This window comes from Monodon monoceros, unplaced genomic scaffold, assembly GCF_005190385.1.
Source record: "Monodon monoceros isolate NGI ecotype Baffin Bay Population unplaced genomic scaffold, NGI_Narwhal_1 Super_Scaffold_1, whole genome shotgun sequence".
Taxonomy (NCBI): domain Eukaryota; kingdom Metazoa; phylum Chordata; class Mammalia; order Artiodactyla; family Monodontidae; genus Monodon; species Monodon monoceros.
In genome coordinates, this window is record NW_021703765.1 from 79531307 (window position 1) to 79555029 (window position 23723).

Genomic DNA, 23723 nt, shown 5'->3' on the forward strand with positions numbered 1-23723 from the left:
TTTTTGAAGGGTTCAGGACAGCTGTTTTGAAGAATGTCCCTCAATTTGGGTTTGTCTGCTTGTTTTTCATGACCGGATTCAGGGCAAACATGTTTGACTACGACATAGGTGATGGTGTATCCTTTTCAGTGCAAAATCTTGGGGGGGACATGTTAAGATGTTAAGTGTCACGATTTGGTTAAGCTGGGTTCAAATTTGGGCTGTTTATTTTTCTAGTTGGGCAAGTGGATTATTGAGATGGTTTTCTCAGCTGTCAAATGAGGGTAATAATAATCCTCATTTATGAGGTTGTTGAATTCATACACATAGGGCCCTTAGAACAGTGTGATGCACTGTATTCGATAAATTATTAGTATTACTATTACTGTCATCATCAATACTATTTGTACTAAAATTTATAGAGACCTTAATATGAGACAGGCACTGAGTCCACTGCTCAATACTTTACCCCTCCAGTACCTAGGACAGTGTATGGTACAAAGGAGGCATTCAATAAATATTTGTTGGCAAAATGTCAGCACTATGAGATAGATTGCTATCAATACCCAACCAACTCACAGATGAGGAAACTGAGGCTCAGAGGAGTGAAGTAGTTTACCTAGGTCACTACTGGCAGTAAGAGGCAAGAGCCCAGATTTAAACCCAAGCTTGTAGGCTTTGTGAAACAGGGCATGAGGAATCTGACTATTTTGTAAACCCTCAAGCGCTGTGTAGATGCAGAGCTGAAATGGAGCACCATGCACAGTGCTCAGGTACATACGTGCAGTAGGCGCTCAATACATAGCTGAATGAATGAGGAAAGAAAATGAATTAACTAGGAAGAGTTCATCATGTCCTGGTCGCGGCCAGCGCTTGGGTGGGACAGGGAATCCTTCCGTCTTTATACCTACCCTCCACGAGTCTCCACAGGACCGCGTGTTCCCGCATTGTGGGGCTTCCGGTGACCACGCCCCGCCGACAAACCACGCCCCTCGCTTTTCCAGGCTCCGGCGAAAGGCCGCGGTGTTTTGGCCCGCGGGCGGAGCCGTAGGCACAGTCTTCTCGGGCGTCCGCGGTCGGGAAACCAGCAGTCAGCGCTCCCGGGCCGAGGTTCACGATGTCGGAGAAGGAAACGAGGGAGAGCGGAGGCTCCCCGGAGGCCAGCGGGGTGACTGTCAGCGACATACAGGAACTGATACGGCGCAAGGAGGAGATCGAGGCGCAAATCAAAGCCAATTATGACGTGCTGGAGAGCGTGAGTGTGGGCACGGGGCTCCCGGGCGGGCGTGGGAGGCGCCCGGAGGCCTTCCCAGCCCGGCCCCCAGACCCGGGGCGGGGACTAAGAGACCAGGGCGGCCTCCGCTTGAGCTCTCAGCTGTGGATCTCTCCCTCCCTGGGAGGCCCAAGGCGCAGCAGTTGCGGCCTCTGTGGGCAGCAGACATTGAGGCAAATAACGTGAATAACTATGAACAGTTAGAATTGATGTTCTAGCAGGTATTTGTGGAATTCTTGTTGGGTGCGGGGCGCAGTTGTTAAGCGCTTGACATTGGTTAACTCGTTTAATCCTCCCAACAACATTTTGAGGTGAGTTCTGTCATTTCCCCCATTTTAGGGATGAGGCAACAGAGGCATTACTTAAACCTGCCTCAAGTCACAGGGCCAATAAGTTTGCAGAGGCAGGGTGATAATCACCTCTATCATCAGTCCTTGTTGAACGGTTACCAGATGTCCTGTGCTTTACTAACCACTTTACCTCAGAGCTTCTTAAGCTTTAGTGTGTATTCGAATCACCTGGAGAGCTTGTTAAAATTCAGATTCTGTTGGCGGACAGATGTGTGGGAGCAGCTACTGCATTTCTAGCAAATTCCCAGCGATGCTGATGGCACTGGTCTAAGAACCCAGCTTTGAATGACAGGAAAGGCTCGGCTTGGGGAAAATCCTTGCCTAGGGTCAGGTAGGTTGGAAGTGGCAGTGGTGGGGCTAGTACTTAGCCACACCCCACTGGCTCCAAAACGGATACAGTTTTTCTTAAGCCACCTAGTATAAAACCGCAAATCACTTTGCTGGGGAAGAGTAAATGAATTACATTCTATGTAGGGCGGATGGAATTCATTTTAGGTGATGGGAGTAAGATGAAGTATCATATGGAGGTCAGGGTACCATTTTACTGGGCGCTGACTATGTGCCTGAAGGGGGCCGGTTTATGTATGTGTTATATCGTGGAATCCTCTCAACTACTCTGTGAAGTTGGTTTGTTACCCTGAGGTTCAGAAAGGGGAAGTCACTTGTTCAGTCACAAAGTGGGATTCAGATCTTATGCCTGTTGAACCCAGAATCTGTGCTTTCAAGTGTTGTGCCAGCAATTTCTCACACCTTAGTTACTTTGCTACTGCAGTAGGATATGCTCTATCTGTATACCTCCTGTACTGTTACTCCCTTGATATTTTTCTTTAAGTTGCCTCACTTTTTTACTTAGATAGTTTTATTTTTAAAGGAAATCTTATAACTTCACAGCATATGAAAAAATGAGACTCTCTTTCCTTAAATATAAAAGTGTATATCAAGGTGATCCATCCAACTCTCTGTCACCTGATAAATGGATAGCTGAAATGTGTTCTATCCATGCAACGGGATATTAGCCAATAAAAAGGAATGAAGTGCTGGCACATGGCTACAAAAGTGCATGAATCTTGAAAACGTTATGCTAAGTGAAAGAAGTGCATCACAAAAAACCACACATTTTATAATTCCATTTATATAAAATATCCAGAATAGGTAAACCCATAGACGGAAGATAGATTAGTAGTTGCCAGGGGCTGAGGGGAGGGGGGAATGGGAGTGACTGCTAGTGGGTCTTGGGTTTCTTTTTGGATGGTGATGGAAATGTTCTAAAATTGATTGTGGTGATGGTTTCATAACTCTGTGAATATTCTAAAAACCATTAAATTGTACACTTTAAATGAGTGGGTTGTATGGTGTGTGAATTATATCTTGATAAAGCTGTTAAAAACAAAATGGAGAGGGCCAGAGATAACAAGTGATCTGGAGGTGATATAAAGACCAGCACCAAATGGAGACTTTCTCCCTGATTATTGAAGGGTTGAAGATAATTAGAAAGGGAATGGGTTATTTAATGCCCTGTGTGTGAGTTGCCAGTGGTGTGGGTCCCAACTTTGGAAAGCAGTGTCTGATGTGGTATTGACTTGGAGAGGCCAGTCAACTCTTAGTCATCATGGGCAGGCACGAGGCAGATACAGATATTTAGCCCCTGGCACATTTATGCTGTATCTATAGAGAGTCCTGCGCTAAGAGAGTATACGAGACCCCCTTCCCCGCGAACAGGAAACAGTAGGTGTAACCCAGAGGCTTTCAGAGAGAAAGGGACAGACACGAATGGAATCCCTCCCGCTAGCACGTGTGTACACTAGGCAGCTGGTCTCCGTGCTGATAATTACAGCCATCACCTATCATTTTCTATGTATATTAATTTCCTAGGGCCATCATAAGGAATTACCACAGCTTGGTGGCTTAAAACAACAGAAATTTATTCTCTCAAAGTTGTAGAGTCCAGAAGTGTGACATCAAGTGTGACATCAAGTGTTGGCAGGTTTGATTTTTTCTGGGCGCTCTGAGGGAGAATCCGTTCCATGCCTCTCTCCTAGATTCTGGTGGCTGCTGGCCATCCTTGGCTTGTAGCTGCATCACTGCAGTCCCTGCCTCTGTCTTCACATGGCCTTCTCTCTGTGTCTCTGTGTACCAAATCTCCCCCTCCTTTCTTTTATCAGGATACCCGTCATTGGATTTAGGGGCAACCTTAAATCTAGGATGATCTCTTCTTGCTGATCCTTCACTTAATTATATCTGCAAAGATCCTTTTTCCAAATAAGGTCACATTCACAGGTTCTGGGGTTTAGGACTTGGACATATCTTTTGGGGGCCGCTGTTCACCACTCTGTGAATGTGCCTGGCACTGCGCTAAGCACCCTACATAGGTCAGCTCGTTAATTCTCAGAGCAGGTGGGAAGGGAGGTAAGTGCCGTTATTCCCATTTTATAATTGAAGAAGCTGAGGCCCAGAGAGGTGAATCTCTTAACCAAGGTCACCCAGATTGTATGTGGCAGAATTGAGCTTGAAATCAAAGTCTGACTGAAAATCCCTGCTGTATGTCTTATAACATGTTTCATTGCTTTTGTGCACCATGCTCTGACTTATGTAGGAAAAGACTTTAAAACATTAAAACAAGGGAATTCCCTGGCGGTCCAGTGGTTAGGACTCTGCGCTTTCACTGCCAAGGGCCCAGGTTCAATCTCTGATCAGGGAACTAAGATTCCACAAGCTGCGCGGCACAGCCGAAACAACAAACAAACAAACATTAAAACAAATGTATTGTTTTCCATAGGGAATACATTGCTGTGGTCAAAATTCAAAATCTACAAAAGGATACATAATAGAAAGTCTCTCTCCCTCTGCTGTCCCCTAGCCTCCCCCGTTCCTCTCCCCAGATGGCAACTGGGGTTCCAGTTCAGTGTTCCTTCCAGGGATGAAAAGCCTGTTTGAAGGCCCCTTTACATCTCTTTTTATTTTCAGAAGAACCAAAGTCCTGCCTCAGCTGGGTGCTCTTTGAGGTTTTTACTCCCCTCCAGCTTCCAAGGCCACCAGCCAGGTGTCAGCTGCCCATAGGAAGGAGGGTTTGGAGGAGTGGAGGAAGAGGCTGGCCTTGGGGGTGATGCTCAAAGGAGTCTTTAGTTTTATCTGCACTGCTCTAACTTCAAAAAAGGGGAATGGATTCGTGCATTACTGGTGTTATTAAAAGTCAGTTAAAAAATGGTGCCCACCACAGAGAGCAGTCATGAGAGGATGTGGGAAAGGACCTGGTCTGTGCCAAGTGATCAGTATATGGCCTCTCTCGTTACTGTCACCTTTATTATGACTGCAGAGGACAAGAGTCTGGGGAAAGAGGCCCGAGGACTTCATACGTGTGAAATCTTTTTGACCTCATTTCTTCCCTCCAGCAGAAAGGCATCGGGATGAACGAGCCACTGGTGGACTGCGAGGGCTACCCCCGGGCAGACGTGGACCTGTACCAGGTCCGAACCGCAAGGCACAACATCGTCTGTGAGTGACCCTCTCTGGGGATGTTCCCCCGCCTTGCAGCAGGGGATGTTTAAGGCACACAGAGGAATCGCCAGTGTTCGCAAAGCCCCCTTTGCCATGTAAAGTAGCAAATTCACAGGTTCTGGGGATTTGGATGGGAACCTCTTTGGGGCCACTTTTCACGCTGCCACAGGTAGGCAACCAGCAGTCTCTACCACAAAGTCATATTAGAAGGGAATTTATCATCCACCCTTCTCCCTTAATGACTTCTGTTTTACCTGTGAATCTTGACTCTATATACAGCGTGCTTTGGTCTAAGGCCAGGTTTCTCAGTGAGAGTACAGGTAGCCCTGGGGTGAGACCCAGCTGAAGATGCCACAGTTTCCTCAAAGTCACACTATGATCGTAGGACTTCTTAGAGTGTCACTTTTCCTTGAAGATGTTGGGAAAAGAAGCATGCCATTTTAATATTAAAACAAATAGGAAGATACAGAGTAGGGAAAAACCGTGTTAAGACAGTCAGACTGGAGGGAAATTTGGGGCTTTTGGCTAAACCCTTGGACGCCCCAGGGAAGCAGTCCACTTGCTCCCCGGTTAGGAGGATTCTGGGAGAAATTTGAGAAGCCCTAGCCCACAGTGTGAGGGCGGGCACCGACTTATTTTTTTCCAAATGGTTGGCCTGATGTTACAACACCATTTAGTCTGTTCTTTCTCCGTTAATTTGAAACACTAACAATATTGCGTATTAAATCTTTAGACGTGCTTATGTCTCTTTCTGGGCTTTTTGCTCTGTTCCGTTGATCTCTCTTTTTGGGTGCTAACATCATGCTATCTTAATGACTTTAATATACGTAAGAGTCTGTTTGAGCGATTCCTTATTGGTCTTCTTTTGAAAAACTATTCTCACAAGTTTATTTTATTTAAAAAATAGACTTTTTAAAAAAATTATTATTTATTTTTGGCTGCATTGGATCTTTGTTGCTGCGTTTGGCTTTCTAGTTGCGGTGAGCAGGGCCTACTCTTCGTTGTGGTGCGCGGGCTTCCCATTGCGGTGGCTTCTCTTGTTGCGGAGCTTGGGCTCTAGGCGTGCGGGCTTCAGTAGTTGTGGCTCTCGGGCTCCAGAGCTCAGGCTCAGTAGTTGTGGCACACAGGCTTAGTTGCTCCACAGCATGTGGGATCTTCCGGGACCAGGGCTTGAATCCCTGTCCCCTGCATTGGCAGGCGGATTCTTTAAACACTGTGCCACCAGGGAAGCCCTAAAAAATAAACTTTAATTTTTAGAACAGTTTTAGATTTACAGAAAAATTGGGAAAATAACACAGAGAGGTCCCGTATACTCTGTACCTAGTTTTCCCCATTACTAGCATCTTCCCTTAATATGTTGCATTTGTTATAATTGCAAGTTTGTTTTTTGAAATGTACTTTGGAAACATTTTGTTCAAGGAAAAAATTTTTTTTGAATTCTGATTAGAATTGCAGTATATGGTGTATGAAGTCATTCATTCCTTTACCCAGCAGCAGTAGCTTGAGACTTACTGTGTGCCAGGCCTCTCTGAAGGCTCTGGGGTCCTCGTGGAGCTTATCACCTGGGGGACCTTTTCTAGTCAGAGTGTATTATACACTGACACCATTTTAAGTCTTCCTGCCCAGGTTTATGTCTTCATTTATTCAAGTCTGGGCTCTTTCTCGTGTCTGCACCAGTGGGTTGAGTGCTAGAGGCTCGTAATGCCTGAGGGCCTTACCTGTTCTCCAAAGTGACAGTAGCAGAGGAACAAGGTCAGGTAGCCTTGCGTGCCCACAGTCCAAGGTGCCTGGAAAGTCTGAAAGTCTGTGGCCTATGGATGCTAGACATGGATTGGCAGGCAGTGCTGGTTTGTTCAGGCCTCTGGAACTCTTCACAGGGAACTGGCTTTCTTTTCTTTTAAGTTTTTTTTTTTTTTTTTTGATGTGGACCATTTTTTAAAAGTCTTTATTTAATTTGTTACAATATTGCTTGTTTTATGTTTTGGTTTTTTGGCCACGAGGCATGTGGGATCTTAGCTCCCTGAGCAGGGATCAGACCTGCACCCCCTGCGTTGGAAGGTGAAGTCTTAACCACTGGACCACCAGGGATGTCCTAGGGAACTGGCTTGAATGAGGTGCCGAATCCAGAGCCGTAGAGGAAGTTGTCTTTAGGTTAAAAAAAAAGTTAACCCAGCTCCCAGCCACTCTGGTAGCCCGGCCTGCAGAGATGACTTGCTTGGCCCACACAGTCTTTCCCAACATCCTGAGTTGACCATCAGTACTGAAAAAAATCCGAAGGTTTCATCCCCAAACTCCTAATTTCCAGCTTTGCTCTCTGTTGCCTCTCCCAGACTGAATATCACCAGTCACGTGTTGGTAGCCTTGGCATCATTTTTTCTTCTAGAGGCATTACGAGAAAAGCGAAAGCCTTCTTAGCCCAGCCTGCTTTACTCGTGTTTGCCCCTTGTGAGCGTTTGAGTTTGTGGCCATGGATTCACCTGGTCAGTTCCCTCCTTCTGCTCACCTTTCAGGTCTCAGCTGAAACGGTGCTGCCTTTGGGGAGCCTTCCCTGATCTCCTAGTCATTGAAGTCATCAGGTGTCATTGCAATCACTTGTCCCACAGCTGCTTTCCTTGCAGGACTGTAAGCTTCATGAGGGCAGCCCCTCTGTCCTGTTCACAGATAGGTCCTTAGCTTCTAGCACAACGTCTGGCATATAATAAGTGCTCGTTGAATAGTCAGTGAATGAATGTGTGGGTCTTGTGTCCTCAGCTGTCTTCTCGGCCCCTGACACGGTGCTCTCCTCCAGGCTTGCAGAACGATCACAAGGCGGTGATGAAGCAGGTGGAGGAGGCCCTGCACCAGCTGCACGCTCGCGACAAGGAGAAGCAGGCCCGGGACCTGGCCGAGGCCCGCAAGGAGGCCATGAGCCATGGCCTGGGCCAGAGCCAGGACCTCAGCCCTGCTCAGGCCTTCGCCATAGTGAACAGCATCAGCCCCGGCTCCCCTGCCAGCATCGCAGTAAGCCAGGGCCTGGCCCCCTAAATCCACACCCCGAGGGTGCCTTGGGGCAGGGTTGGGGGTGGGAGGCTATGGACAGCCAGACCCACGCTGTCACCAGTGCAGCAGACGCCGATGAAGGCCCGCTGCAGCCCAGCAGGAGTCAGCCCCTGCTGCCCACTCAACTAGCTGCAGAGAGACCCTGGGACACAGGGTGACCCCGGAGAGGGAAAGAGGCTCTCTTCTCAGGGCCGATTTTAGCTGGGTGTTGAGTAATGGACACGAGAATGACAACAGTAGCTGCCTCTTGCTGAGCCCTTGCTTAGCACCACGTATCCTGCCAAGTGAGTTATAGCTTCCCTGGTGTCTTTAGAGAAGTTTTAACAGCTTTATTGGGATATAATTCACATACCATAACTTTAACCCTTTTAAGGTACATATATGATTCAGTAGCTTTTAGTGTATTAACAGTCAATTTTAGAATATTTTCATTATCCCGAAAAGAAACCCAGTGTCAATTTGCCATTACGCCTCAACTGCCCCATCCCCCCAGCCCCTGGCAACCACCGGTCTGCTTTCTGTCTCTCTGAACTTGCTTATTTTGGACATGTCATATATATGTAAATGGAATCATATAATATGTGGTCCTCTATGACTGGCTTCTTCCTTTTAGTATCATGTTCTCAAGGTCCAGCCATGTTGGAGCATGTATCTCAACTTCATTCCTTTTTTAATTTTTTTAAAAATTTTTACTTTTTATTTAAAAAAATTTTTTTATTGGAGTATAGTTGATTTACAATGTTGTGTTAGTTTCAGGTGTACAGCAAAGTGAATCAGTTACACATGTACATATATCCACTCTTTTTTTCTTTTTTTTAAGATTCTTTTCCCATGTAGGCCATTACACAGTATTGAGTACAGTTCCCTGTGCTGTATAGAAGTTTATTATTAGTGATCTGTTTTATATATAGTAGTGTGTATATGTCAGTCCCAGTGTCCCAATTGATCCTTCCCTCATGTTCATTCCTTTTTACTGCTGAGGTTAATGTGCTGTCTGGATAGACCACGCTTTGTTTATCCATTCCTCAGTTTCCATTTTTTGGCTGTTATGAATAATGCTGCCGTGAACCTGATGTACAAATTTTTATGTGTACCTGCATTTTGCTGTTGTTGTTCAGCCTTAGTCTAGTCTTTTTTTGAATTTTATTTTGTTTATTTATTATTTATTCAGCAGGTTCTTCTTAGTTATCCATTTTCTACTTATTAGTGGATACATGTCAATCCCAATCTCCCAATTCATCGCACCATCCCCCACCACTTTCCCCCCTTGGTGTATGTGGACCTGCATGTAATATTTAATCCCACAGCCGTTCTCTGGGGTAGGTACTAATCTACCCCATTTCACCCATGAGGAAAAGCCTCAAAGACCTGAAGTACCTTCTGCCAGGACACACAGCTTCTAGAAGGTGGACCTGGGTCCTGCCAGTCGTCTTTAGTGATCACAAGACTGCAGGTTACACACAAGCTCTGTTTTATTCACCACTGTGTGCACAGCATCTGGCACAGAGCTGGCGTCAGCCTGCGACGAGTATTTGTTCAAGGGATGGGTGAATTGTGATCTGTGCTCTTAGAGTGACAGGATCACTCTAGTCCTGGGTCAGTGTTGTGCCCGTGGCTGCTTGCCTGGGGGCTTTTAGGGCCAATGCGTCTGAATTCTGACCCCTGAACAAAATAGGCCAGATGGGCCTGCCTCTACTTGCCCCCAAACCTGGGTCAGGACCCCAGAGAGCTTTTCCCCATTTTCCTCCAGGCCTATACAACTGCCAGCTTTTCTCAGACACTGGGCAGACCTGGCCACCTTTTATTAGATCTGCCCCTGGAGGAACCCCCGGAGGAGGTGGCCCAGTTATCCACCGCCCCTCCCTGCCCGAGGTATCTAAATCCCAGCCTCTTTGCATTGTGCCTGCCGTTCTCCCCTGTAAACACGCTTATTAAATTGGGAGCGTATGGGAGGGTAAAGAACACCAGAAGAACATTTAACCTCTAGCCTGATTTTCTGTTTTCCCTTCTCTCTTTAGGGTCTGCAAGTGGCTGACGAGATAGTGGAGTTTGGCTCTGTGAACACCCAAAACTTCCAGTCGCTGCAGAACATTGGCACTGTGGTCCAGCACAGTGAGGGGGTGAGTTGGAGGTATTACGTGGCATCTGACCAGTAACCCTGGAATTGCTGGGGCCAGGAAACGTGGCTGGGGCCTTTGACGGCTGCCCTCAAAATGCCGTTTCTCAGGCACAGTCCCCGCTCGGGGCTTTCGCATTTGCTGTTCCCTCTGCCTAGAATGCTAATCTTCTTCCCTTACCCCCTCACCTTCCTTCCTTCCCTCCCTCCTCTTGTACAAATGCCACCTTCTCAGTGAGGCCTTTCCAGCCACCCTGTCTAAAATACCCCTCTCCTGCTTCCTATCCCTGTTTTCATTTAACAAGGTTTCTTAGACATCTTTTCATCTGGGCACACACCTCGCTCTTTTTCACGGCTGCATAGCACTCCATGGTATGAATGGATAGAAGTTTGTCCACCCGCTGCCTTATCAGTGGACGTCTTGTTCATTTCCAGTTTTATGCCAGTGTGAATAGTCGTGCATACTTGTTCACAACTGTGCACACCTGGAAGTAGAATTACAAGCTCTCAGCAAATGCACACTTAAGATTTTAATAGGTAATTTGAAAAAGTTTTATGAATTTGTACCCTGACCAACAGTATGTGAGTCCAGTCGTCCCTCAGTATCCACGGGGGATTGGTTTCAGGACTAGTGCAGATACCAGAGTCTGTAGATGCTCAAGTCCTGTGGTTGGCCCTCCGTATCCACGGATTGTGCAGTACTGTATTTATTGAAAAAAATTCACATGTAAGCGAACCTAAGCAGTTCAAACCCATGTTGTTCAAGGGTCAGCTGTGTATCATATCATCAGCAGTACTCTTATTGATCTTTTAATAACTTTGCTAAAATGCCATCTTGTTTTAATTTGTATTTTCCTGACTACCAGTGAGATTGAGTACCATTTCTATGAATTGTCTGTTAGTCTTTTTTCCCCACTTATTTTCTATTGGGTTATTTGTCCTTTTTAAAAATTGATTTGTAGGAACTCTTTCTATATTCTATATATTAAATCTTTGCCTGTTTATACATTGCACATGTCTCTCCTGATTAGCTCCTTTTCTTTTAACTTTATGGTAACTTTGATTACTTGAAAGTTTTTTTTTTAATTCACTTAGATATCCATTTTGTTAAATTTATTAATATTATAGGGCTCTTTGCTGCCAAAACCATGCCTGAGGATTAAAATAAAGAAATACAGTACAGTGCATAATAGTGTAGTACTGTTCAAACAGTAGTATATTAGAGCTCGATTTGTGTGCCTTTTGATAATTTCATTCCTTAAAGATATAATAAAAGTTGAAATTCAAAATAGGCTGCAGCCTTCTAGTTTCTGGCAGAATATGCCATTAAAAAACACTTCCACGTAACCATCTCATCTTGTTTCTCAGTAATGTAACCCCAACCAAACCTTTTTTTGGCAAAGATCCATACTTTGCAGGAGAAATATGGGGCTCAAAGTACAGAGAAATTACTAAAGTTTTTGGTTCCCAAATGAAATCTTCAGTTCAACCGACAATTTTTGGTTTGTCTTGCACCCACAGCCCCCACTTGGCCACACTGCTCATCCATGTGTAACTCATCAGAGGGCAGGCATCGGGCCAAGAAACAGTTGGCCAGTGTTGGCGCCCTGCTAGAGGTCAGGCCCTCATTTCTGCACTGACTGACACCTTCATCAAGTCTGTACTTATGTGGAAGTTTAGAATTTTGATTTTGTCAAATTCATCAGTTTTTTGCTTTACGGCTTTGGCATTTTGTGTCTTCTTAAAGAAATTCTTCTAGTACTTTTGTCTTTAGCTTTTCTTTAATCTGTCTGGAATGTATCTTTTATTATTATTATTATTAATTTATTATTATTTTTTTGGCCACACCGTGCAGCTTGCAGGATCTTTGTTCCCTGACCAGGGATCAAACCTGGGCCCCCTACAGTGGAAGCTTGGAGTCCTAACAACTGGACTGCCAGGGAATTCCCTATTGTTGTTTTTTATAACAGTTTAATCGACGTACAATTCACATACCTTATAGGTCACCCATTTAAAGTGCATAATCCAGTCATTTTTAGTCTGTTCATAGAGTTATGCACCCATCACCACAGTCAATTTTAGAACATTTTCATCACCTCAAAAAGCCTTGTGCCTGTTAGCAGTCACTCCCTATTCCCCCCATATATACCAGCCCCTGGCAACCACTAAACTACTTTCTGCCTCTATGGACTTGCTTATTGTGGACATTTCATATAAATGGGATCATACAATATGTGATATTTTATGACTACTTTCACTTAGCATAGTGTTTTCAGGGTTCATCCATGTTGTAGCATGTGTCAGGAACTCATTCCTTTTTTTAAAAATAAATTTATTTACTTACGTATTTAGTTTTGGGTGCGTTGTGTCTTCCTTGCTGCGCGCAGGCTTTCTCTAGTTGCGGCGAGCGAGGGCTGCTCTTCGTTGCGGTGTGCGGGCTTCTCATTGCGGTGGCTTCTCTTGTTGCAGACCATGGGCTCTAGGCGTGAAGGCTAAAGTAGTTGTGGCATGCGGGCTCAGTAGTTGTGGCTCGCGGGCTCTAGAACGCAGGCTCAGTAGTTGGGGTGCACAGGCTTAGTTGCTCCGCGGCATGTGCGATCTTCCTGGACCAGGGCTCCATCCCGTGTCCCCTGCACTGGAAGGCAGATTCTTTTTTTTTTTTTTAAATGGACCGAATTATTTAATTAGGTTCTTTGTAAGAAGTTTAGAACACTACTTTGTGAGGATAAATTCCGTATGTAAGAGCGAACACAGAGTGGAGGTAGCCCTGGAGTTGAGGAACAGCTTTGATTCTTTGCAGAATTTGTGAGTCCACAGCTTTCTGATCAACCTTCCGCTGCTCTGTAATCTCGTATTTCTCTCTCTCTGTGTCGAAGATCTCACCTTCCTGGTGCCTGGGCTTATGCAGTTTCTTCTTCTTGAAGTAAGCATCAGTGAGATGTTCTGGGATTTTCACACCACTGATATCAATTTTGGTGGAAGTGGCAATGACAGATTTCTGGTGTGTTCTCCACAGAGGAACTCGATTGAGGGACAGAGGCCCAGTCACAAGTAGCAAGCCACTGCTCAGCTGCTTCAGGAAAATGACCCTCTTGCCTCCGTGGCGCCCAGTGAGGATAACCAGAATGGTCCCAGGAGTGATGCTAGCGCGCAGTTTTCTCACATGCTTACTGAAGGGTTTTTTGCCGTGACTCAACAGCTTTCGAGGCACATCTTCAGTAGGATAATACCTAGGCATTTTGCGAAGTTTAACCAACTGGGTACCACCATTCTTGTCACCACCAACTGGTTTTGTGACAGTAGCAAGAAGCTTCACCTTCTTTTTCTTTTCAACCTTGGATTTAGCTGCTGAATACTTCCTCTTGTACAAGGCCTTTCTGGAATACATAGCCGATAGGGAATATCTGCCAATTCCTCTGACCAGGACAGGGTTTCGGCTGCAGTGGGGCTTCCGCTTCTTAACCTGCTTCACCTTTTTAACCTTGCCACCAGCATCAGCCTTCTTGGCTTCAGGTTTTTTCTCCTTAGTATCTGGCTTCTCAGCCTTTTCACCCACCGTCTTGCAAGATGGGAAAAAAGGGCAGGCGGATTCTTAATCGCTGCGCCACCAGGGGATCCCAGGACTTCATTCTTTTTTATGACCGAATAATATCCCGGTGTATGGATAGACCATATTTTATTTATCCATTCATCAGTTGATGAATATTTAGGTTGTTTCCACTTTTTCGCTATTGTTATAGAGTCATACTTCTGTGAACATTCTATGTAAGTTTGTGTGTGGTCATATGTTTTCATTTCTCTTGGGTTTATAGCTTATCTGAAATTAGTTTTTCTGAATGGTGTGAGGCAGGGCACCAAACTTAATTTTTTTCCCCAAATGGACAGTAGTTGTCCCAACACCATTTATTGAAAAGTTAGTACTTTACCCACTCATTTATATTGCCACCTCTGTTCTATAATTCTTATGTGTGCGATTCTTTATTCTGTTTCTTTGATCTGTTTGTTTGGAGCCTTTCTGGGTTCCCCGGAACAAATCCATTTGTTCCTGCTCTGCTTCCCTTTAACCGCTGGCTATAAAGGGTGTATTATTTGTCTATTGGTGAGTGAGAAATCACCCCAGAGCTTTAACAGCTTGAAGCATCAAGCATTTATTATCTCATACAGTTTGGGCGGTCAGGCAGTGTCCAGGAGCCATGTAGCTGGGTGGTTTGGGCTCAGGGTCTCTCATGAGGTTGTGGTCAGGATATAAGCGGAGGCCATAGTCATCTGAGGGCTTGACTGAGGTTAGAGAATCTGTTTCCAAGATCCCTCACTCACATGGCTGTTGGCAGGAGGCTTCAGTTCCTCATCACAAGGGCCTCTCCACAGTGCTGCTTGAGTGCCCCACAGCGTGGTGGCTGACCTCCCCAAGAATGGGCGGTCCAAGTGAGAGCAGAGAGGAGTCAGCAGCCCCTGCCCTGACTCAGTCTCTGAAGATTCACACTCTCACTTCCACTTTATTCGTTAGAAGCGACGAAGTCCAGCCTACACTCAAAGGGAGGGGAATTATTCTTTAGCTTTGGAAGGAAGGAATTTCAAAGAGTTTATCCTTGTGGCATGGTACCTTTGTTACCTCTTTCCTGTCCCATCATCATTTTAGTGAGATTTCTAGAGATGATGCAGATGTAGGTTCATTCTGTTATGTTTACCCAAAGTCTCAGTTTTTCTCTCCTTCCGCCCCACCCCACCCCCAGCTTGCTAGTGTGTCATAGTTTACTCATGTCTCTTGGGTACCTTGCTGTGTATACTTTTAAACTTTGTAGTTGTCTGGGCTCATTGTTAGTGGTTTGCTTTGTAAATACGTCTTTTTTTTTTTTCCTGGTAGAGGTAATACATACACATGGTAAAAACAGAACCAAAGAACATGGAATGAAAAACCTCCCTCTCCTCCAGGTGCATTTCCTGTCCTCCAAAGGCAGCCACTTTCCAACTGTGTGTCCTTCATACCTCAGCACACAGAGCTACTGGTTGCTTTCATTAAGGTCTAATTGACCCACAGCAACATTCCCCCTTTTCAGTGTCCAGTACTGTGAATTTTGTCAACTGTATGTAGTTATGTAAATGTCACCACATGAAGATACAGAGCAGTTCTACAGCCCGAAATGATCTCATGCTTTTGTAGGTAAGCCCTCCCTGCACTCCCATCGCCCGGAAATCACTGATCTGTGCTCCATCCCTGTAGCTTTACCTTTTCCAGAATGTCATATAAGTGAAACTGCAGAGTATAAAGCCCTTTAAGTCTGGCTACTTTCACCCAGTGTCATGAACCTGCCGTTCTTCCACATGGTCACGTGCATCTGTAGTTCATCCCTTTTCACTGCTGAGTAGTGCTCCACTGTGTAATGAGCCCCAGACTCTTCATCCATTTCCCAGTGTGGGGCATTTAGGTTGTTTTCCAGTTTTTGGTGATTACTCATAATAGCCACTGGTTTTTAATTTGTCTTTTCCAGTTAAATATATTCTTAGGCTCTTTATAGGCCTATAAATCCTTTTTTTTAAAAAAACTGAGGTATAACTGACAAATAACATGATATTAGTTTCAGGTGTACAACATAGTAATTCAATATTTGCATATATTGGGAAACGATTGCCACAGTAAGGCTAGTTAACATCTGTCACCATACATAGTTACACATTTTTTTCTTGTGATGAAGACTTTGAAGATTTACTCTCTAGCCACTGTCAGATATGCATAGAGTATTACCGTATACCAGAATGCACAGTGTGGTGACTATAGTTAATAATACTGTATAAGGCCTTCTTTACAAAAGTAGTCATTGAATGTTTTCTTTTTTTTTTTTTTGAATGTTTTCTAACAACAGAACCTTTTCTTCAAGTGAAATTTCCTGGGGAATTCCAATATATCAAACAGATAAAAGCTGAGCTGCTGGGATAAGCTAGAGGGGGTGGGGGGACCTCACGCCCTCAGGGCCCGGGGTGCTCCTGGAACCAGAGCCCAGCTTGAGAATCAGGGGTCTGGGTTTTTATGGTCTCTGCTCTATGAATTAAAAAAAGTTTTTAAAAACCCCACAGCATTCTATTGTTAGACTTTTAGGTACTTTCCAATTTTATGGGAACCTGAAAATTAACACTCTTGTAGACAAAGCTCTGTTTCCTTAGATAATTTTCTAAAGGTGAGTTTCTAGAATGCATATATTTTCAAAGGAAAAAACCCTTAAATTAAAATAATTTTTCTTTATTATAAAAATAATGTGTATTTCATTCAGCCATAAAAAGGATTGGTGTACCGATATGCTATAACATTAACGAACCTTCAAAGGATTTCTGGTAAGTGAAAGAAGCCAAACAGAAAGGGCCACATATTTAATTAATTTATTTATTTAAATTTATTTATTTAATTTATTTATTTTTGGCTGCGTTGGGTCTTCATTGCTACACGTGGGCTTTTTTAGTTGTGGCGAGCAGGGGCTACTCTTCGCTGTGGTGCACAGGCTACTCGTTGCGGTGGCTTCTCGTTGTGGAGCACGTGTGGGCTTCAGTAGTGTGGCATGCGGGCTCAGTAGTTGTGGCTCACGGGGTCTAGAGCGCAGGCTCAGTAGTTGTGGCGCACCGGCTTAGTTGCTCTGCGGCATGTGGGATCTTCACTGACCAGGGATTGAACCCGTGTCCCCTGCATTGGCAGGCGGATTCTTAACCACTGTGCCACCAGGGAAGTCCCAGACAGGGCCACATATTTTAGAATTCCGAAATGTCCAGAATAGGCAAATGCACAGAAAGCAGAGACAGAAAGCAGATTGGTGGTTGCCAGGGGCTCGGGGAGGAGGGAATGGGGAGTGATTGCTAATGGGTATGGGGTTTCTTTTTGGGTGATGGAAATATGCTCTGAAATTTGTTAGTGGTGATGGTTGGACAAGTCTCTGAATATATACTTTAAAATGGTGAATTTATTGTATATGAATTATATTTCAATAATAAAAACAATGTGTTTTTATTGTGAAAAAAAATCACACAATGCGAACGTATTTCAAGTAAGAATAAAAGTCCTGGATTTCTCCCTCCCTTGTAGTACCTTCCCTGCTCTGAGTCCTGGGCAAGGTGCAGGCGCTACAACAGGGAACAAAACAGGTCAACCAAGGGTCCGTGGGAACATTTTAGTGGGGGAGATGAGCATTAATCAAATAATCACAGATGTGTAATTGTACACTCCAGTGAGTGCTATGAAGGGACAGTTCAAGGGGGCTAGGAGAGCAAATAGTGGGGTTCTCATGTAGTTTGGGGTTGAAGGAGAGTGTTCCTGAAGACATGGCCTCTAAGTGTATTGAAGTTTATCAAGACTGGCAGGGAGAGGAGCCCACCAGCAGGGTCAAGGCCCTGAGGTGAGAGGATCAGAGAAGGCTGATTGGAACCCAGAGCAAGGAAGAGGGGGAGAGGGGAGGAGGCAGGGCCCTTCTTCATTGTTCCCGAGCAGCAGTAGAGAGCTTCTTCCAAGCTGGAGAATAACAGCTGTAAGCAGCTTCGTGCCTTGAAAAGATTTCTCCGGAGGCCAGGTAGAGAGCTGATTGGAGGGCTGACAGAGTTTTAGCAGCCAGGTCAGGAGATGATGGTGTCTTTGACGAATGGGCTGGAGGTGCAGGTGGGCAAATCAGAAAGACATTTAGGATGTGCCATAGGTAGAAACCCTCTGGATTTCTAGCTCTCCCAGGGCCATCATTTCCAGAACTGGAAGCACATCAGTGAAGCTCTCACACATTTTCTGGGTGTGGGTGTGTATGTCTACAGTGATTGCTTTTTGAAAAAGAAGTCACAAAGAAGACCTACTCTATGTACTGTTCTCGATGTTTCCCCCTTTGAAGGGATTTCCATGTTGGTACACGTGTATCGGTACACATGTACCATATTCCCTGGCTTGGTTTCTCATCGTTTGTTTAACCAGCCCCCCAACCTGGACATTTAAGCCATTGCCAATATTTGGCCACCACAAATAGTGGTGTCGTGAATATTCTTATCTTGTGTGAGGGTTTCTGTCAGATTTCTAGAAGTGGAATTACTGGGTTAAAGGCAATGCACATTTACCGATTTGATAGGTGTCGTCAAGGTGTCCTCCCAGCAGCTTGCGTTAGTTCATGTTCTCTCCAGTAGTGTATGTGAGTGTTTATTTCTTGACCCCTCCCCAACTGTGTTATTGTCAGTCTTTTATCCTGTGACAGTCGAGGTGGAAAATGGTGTCTTTTTCTGTTTTTCATCATGCATTATTTTTTCTGATTCAGAGATCCCATTGATAGATCTGCCTTAATTTTTTAAAATTACGGTAAAATGTACGTAACATAGAATTTACCATTTTTAAGTGGCATTACGTACATTCACATTTGTTTGGCAGCCATCTCCACCACTGTCCCTAGAACTTTTTCATCTTCCCAAACTGAAACTCTACCCATTAAACACTAACTAGTCATTCCCATCTCCCCAAGGTTCTGGCAACCACTAATCTACTTTCTGTCTCTATGAATGTGACTGCTCTATATACAGCCCTCTAAGTGGAATCACACTATATTTGTCCTTTTGTGACTCATGTGTTTCACTTAGCATAATGTCTTCAAGGTCCATCCAGGTTGTTACATGTGTCAGAATTTCCTTTTTAAGGCTGAATAATAGGGACTTCCCTGGTGGCGCAGTGGTTGGGCATCCGCCTGCCAATGCAGGGGACATGGGTTTGAGCCCTGGTCCGGGAAGATCCCACATGCCGCGGAGCTGCTGAGCCCGCGTGCTACAACTACTGAAGCCCGCACACCTAGAGCCCGTGCTCCGCAACAAGAGAAGCCAACCCAATGAGAAGCCTGCACACTGCAACAAGGAGTAGCCCCCGCTCACCACAACTGGAGAAAGCCCGCATGCAGCAACGAAGACCCAATGCAACCAAAAATAAATAAATTTATATTAAAAAAAAGGGCTGAATAATATTCTGCTGTGTGTATATACTACATTTTGTTTATCCTGTAATCCATTGATGGCCACTTGGGTTGCTTCTACCTTTTGGCTATAATGCTATTCACCATTTTGGTGAATAATGCTACTATGAAATGGGTATACAAATTATCTGTTCAAGTCCCTGCTTTCAGTTCTTTGGTTATATACCCATATGTTTAATTGCAGGTTGATATGGTTATTCTATTTTCAATTTCTTAAAAAAATTATTTATTTATTTATTTTGGCTGTGGTGGGTCTTTGTTGCTGTGCGCAGGCTTTCTCTAGTTGCAGCGAGTGGGGGCTACTCTTCATTGCAGCGTGCGGCCTTCTCATTGCGGTGGCTTCTCCTGTTGCGGAGCGCGGGCTCTAGGCGCGTGGGCTTCAGTAGTTGTGGCTCGCGGGCTCTAGAGCGCAGGCTCAGTAGTTGTGGCGCATGGTCTTAGTTGCTCTGTGGCATGTGGGATCTTCCTGGACCAGGGCTTGAACTCGTGTCCCCTGCATTGGCAGGCGGATTCTTAACCACTGCGCCACCAGGGAAGCCCTATTTTCAGTTTTTTAAGGAATAGTCATGCTGTTTTCCATAGTGGCTGCACCATTTTACACTCCCACCAGCGGTGTACAAGGGTTACGATTTCTCCACATCCTCACTGACTCCTATTATTTTCTGTTTTTTTTTTCTTTTTTTTTTGCGGTACGTGGGCCTCTCACTGCTGTGGCCTCTCCCGTTGCGGAGTACAGGCTCCGGCCGCGCAGGCTCAGTGGCCATGGCTCATGGGCCCAGCTGCTCCGCAGCCCGTGGGATCTTCCCGGACCGGGGCACGAACCCGTGTCCCCTGCATCGGCAGGCGGACTCTCAACCACTGCGCCACCAGGGAAGCCCCCCTTTGTTTTTTTTTGATAATAGCCATCCTAATGGGTATAAGGTGATATCTCATTGTGGTTTTAATTTGCATTTCTCTAATGATGAGTGATGTAGGCCATCTATTCGTGTGCTTATTGGCCATTTGTATATCTTTTTTGGAGAAATGTTTACGTTCTTTGCTCAGTTTTTAATTGGGTTGTTTGTTGTTGCTGTTGAATTCTGTATATATTCTGGATATTGATCCCTTATCGGATGTATGATTTGCAGTTATTTTCTCCCATTCTGTGGGTTGCTTTTTCACTATGTTCACAGTGTCCTTTGATGTACAGAAGTTTTAAAATTTGATGAATCTTGTTTTAACTTGTAACTTTCTTTGGTATATATTGTACCTACTTTAATTTTTTTGTTAAGGTAATACATACGCATAGTAAAGAAGAAATAATGGTACAGAAAGATAAAAAAGTAAATGTCTTCTTCTCTTACTCCAAACTGCTAGTGCTTCTTTCTGGAAGTAACCACTGTTAACAGTTTATCTTCCAGAAAACTTTGTATGCACCAAGCAACACATATGTCTATTTATTTATTTAGATTAATTAATTAATATTATTTTTGGCTGCGTTGGGTCTTTGTTGCTTCGCGCCGGCTTCCTCTAGTTGCGGCAAATGAGGGCTACTCTTTGTTGCGGTGCACGGGCTTCCCATTGCGTTGGCTTCTCTTGTTGCAGAGCATGGGCTCTAGGTGTGCGGGCTTCAGTAGTTTTAGCACGCAGGCTCAGTAGCTCCGCGGCATGTGGGATGTTCCCGGACCAGGGCTCGAACCCATGTCCCCTGCATTGGCAGGAGAATTCTTAACCACTGCGCCACCAGGGAAGTCCTATGTCTATTTATTTATTTATTGAATTTTTAGAGCTTTTATTATTTTTTTTATTATTTATTTTTAAATTATTATTTTTAAATTGAAGTATACTTGATTTACAACACATATGACCTTTTAGGACATATATTCAAATGGATTCATACTTGGCTGGTTTTGTTTTGTTTTTACTAAACAAACTGCTATTCACTATACTGTATTTGACCAATACCTTATTGAGGGATATTTTGGGTGTTTTCAGTTTTTGAAATTTATAAACAGTCCTGGGATAAATGCTTTGTTCATATATCATCTTGTACTTTTGCAGAATATATCTTATATGCACCTTTTAAAGATGCTTTGTTGTTGCTGGGGGCAATTGTGTTCTTCCAGGAAGAGGGTACCAAATCTGTAGCCCCACTGCCTGCCCCCAGAGTGCCACGTCCTCCACATTCTCACCAGTTGTAGGAATAATGCCTAAAATAAGCATCCTTACTACTAGTCTGGTGGGTGGGACTTCCCTGGAGGTCCAGTGGTTAAGAGACTCCACGCCTGCACTGCAGGGGGTGTGGTTTTGATCCCTGGTGGGGCAACTAAGATCCCACATGCTGTGCGGCCAAAAAAAAAAAAAAAGGACAGTATCTCAGCACTCTAGCCTGAATCTCTTTGAGTTACTAAGGAGGTTGAACATAAAATGAGCTCATTTTCCTTTCAGAAGCCCCTGAATGTGACAGTGATCCGCAGAGGGGAGAAATACCAACTTAGACTCGTGCCGACACGCTGGGCGGGAAAAGGACTGCTGGGGTAAAGTATCCGTGTCCGTTCATTCACACTGCAGCGTGCACTGCATGCTTGCTAGACACAAAGCTGCGGGCGGGAGGTGGGGTCGTTGGGAAATGAATTTCCAGACTGCCTGTGGCAACTCATGATAAATCCTTGTGGCGGGAATGAGATTCCAGGTATGGAGGTGGAGGGAGCCCTGGTCGCTCTGGTTCTTTTATTAACTGGACGTTTGCTTTGAAAGAATGAAAGCATGTAGGTGAAAAGCTCAGGACGGCTCACTTCTGATCTTCCTGAATGGAGCCACAAACTTACACTGTTCCTTTTTTTTCCTTCCAGCTGCAACATTATTCCTTTGCAAAGATGATTGTCCCTGGGGAACAGAAACAGGAAAGCATATTCCCTTGCCCCAGACTTGGGTCTAGTGGGCATTTCCTCCTTCTCTTCTCTTCCTGAAGCTCAAGGATCTGGAAGAGGCTGGGAGCCTGAACTTCTAGGTGGTGGAAACGCTGTGGCCTCCCAGTGTGATCTCTTGGGATTAACGCATTGTTAAAAACTAGATTTGTGTTTAGCATCTTTTGCAAATTAGGCCACGGCCCTACATGGGAATCCTCTGGATTGTGAGCAGGTGGGCGGGAGTTATTCTGGTAGGTGCTGATGTGACTTTATGCTTCTAGAAATTTTGTTTTTTTCTCCCAAATAAACAGTTTTACAGTGTTGATATGAACATGTTATCACCCCAGCTGAATTTCCTGTGGACTTCTCAAACCAAAGCTCAGGTGGGAGTTAGATCAGCCTCATGAAAGTTGGGCAGAACAAACTAACAATTGTACCGAAGTCAAGATTTGACCAGCAACATCTCTGGGATGTCATCCTTTAGTGAATGGGGGTTCCAGACGCTCAGGCTGCACCTGCGTTTGCACTGCGGCATTGCTGCTCTGGATACAGGATAATTGAGTCTCCTGGGCCTGCCCTCGGATCAGCACTTTTGTAGACTGCTGAGGTGTGTTGACATTGCTGATGGGAACCAGCAGTGTGTGCAGAGCTGTCTTCTTGCAAATGCTGATTCCTCCTTCCTTCCTTCCTTTTATTTTCTCTCTTTAACATGGCAAAGTGAGTTTCAGTGATTCCTAGTGCCCCCGTGCTTTACTTTTTTTCTCTCTTCACCATATCACAGTGTTTTATTTCCACAGTTCTTGCAGACCACTTTCTGTTTCAGAGGGCATCTGGCACATTCTACTGAGGCATGCTTGGGTTCCTCAGGCCTGGATTTGCTTGGCTTAGATACAGATATCAGCTCGCCCTGACGGGAGTCAGTACTGGGTGGGCTTCCAGCCATGGGTGCTCGTGCTCGGCTGGAAAGCCTTCCTGTTGAGTGTCTGCCCACAAACACCATGTACTCTAGCTGAATGTCCACGTGGATTTCCCCCCTTGTAGCCACAGTCGTGCTGTGTTTACCAGTGTTTAAATTGTTTTTCTAATTCCACGTGTTTTCCAATCTTTTATAAGCCCTAGACTATAATAAACACAGCTTGCCCCATCCAGCAATCCCTTTTATTTTTTTTGAGATGTATGCAAATGCAGCAACCAGCATTGGGGTATGAGGGTGGGGTGGGGATGGAGAGACTCATTCACATCCTCCTAAAATGATAGCAGCAGAGAGTCTTCTGCATCAGTGCCTTTGGCTGGTTTCCTGCAAGCCCCCCCCGCTTCAGAAACCTCAGGATGGCCACGCAGGTGGGCTGCCTTTTGTGAGGTTCTAGTGGAGAGACACTTGGAGGTGGAATCATCCTAATAGATTTAACAAACTGGTTTGGCAGAAACGTTATGTGATAAGGTAACGTAACCTATGAAACATTTAATCCCAGCTGGCTAAAGTTTTCTGTACAACATCTAGTGCCCGGGCGAGGAGGTGGGGAGGACAGCTGTGTGCTGCACCAATGAGACCGGGAAATTTAGTTTGCTTTTGACAAAGAGAATTTTATCAAACCGTTCGTACTTCTTCACATAACT

General features: G+C 44.9%; 1 protein-coding gene and 1 pseudogene across 3 annotated transcripts; one reads left to right on the forward strand and one right to left on the reverse strand.

Annotated features, from left to right (window-relative positions):
* Window positions 1-974: 974 nt before the first annotated feature.
* PSMD9 (proteasome 26S subunit, non-ATPase 9) lies at window positions 975-22701 on the forward strand. Of its 2 annotated transcripts, none has more exons than XM_029226348.1 (6): window positions 975-1234; window positions 4992-5094; window positions 7886-8097; window positions 10155-10256; window positions 21646-21734; window positions 22050-22426. In XM_029226348.1, exons 1-6 carry the CDS (start codon window positions 1097-1099, stop codon window positions 22075-22077), a joined length of 672 nt encoding a protein of 223 aa, XP_029082181.1. In that variant the 5' UTR covers window positions 975-1096; the 3' UTR covers window positions 22078-22426. The 2 variants fall into 2 exon arrangements, with proteins under 2 accessions (XP_029082181.1, XP_029082185.1); XM_029226352.1 differs by having other exon boundaries at window positions 1056-1234; window positions 4995-5094; window positions 22050-22701.
* Window positions 12929-13823, reverse strand: LOC114897506 (annotated as a pseudogene). The gene has a single exon (XR_003794161.1). The product of XR_003794161.1 is annotated as a 60S ribosomal protein L6 pseudogene (transcript).
* Window positions 22702-23723: the final 1022 nt, after the last annotated feature.

Bases quoted from the DNA above. Each gene is read 5' to 3' on its own strand.
- PSMD9 (XM_029226348.1), top strand. From the start codon at position 1,097: ATGTCGGAGAAGGAAACGAGGGAGAGCGGAGGCTCCCCGGAGGCCAGC. The intron at 5,095-7,885 runs GTGAGTGACCCT...GCTCTCCTCCAG, and splicing joins CGCAAGGCACAACATCGTCT to GCTTGCAGAACGATCACAAG. The intron at 21,735-22,049 runs GTAAAGTATCCG...TTTTCCTTCCAG, and splicing joins GCGGGAAAAGGACTGCTGGG to CTGCAACATTATTCCTTTGC.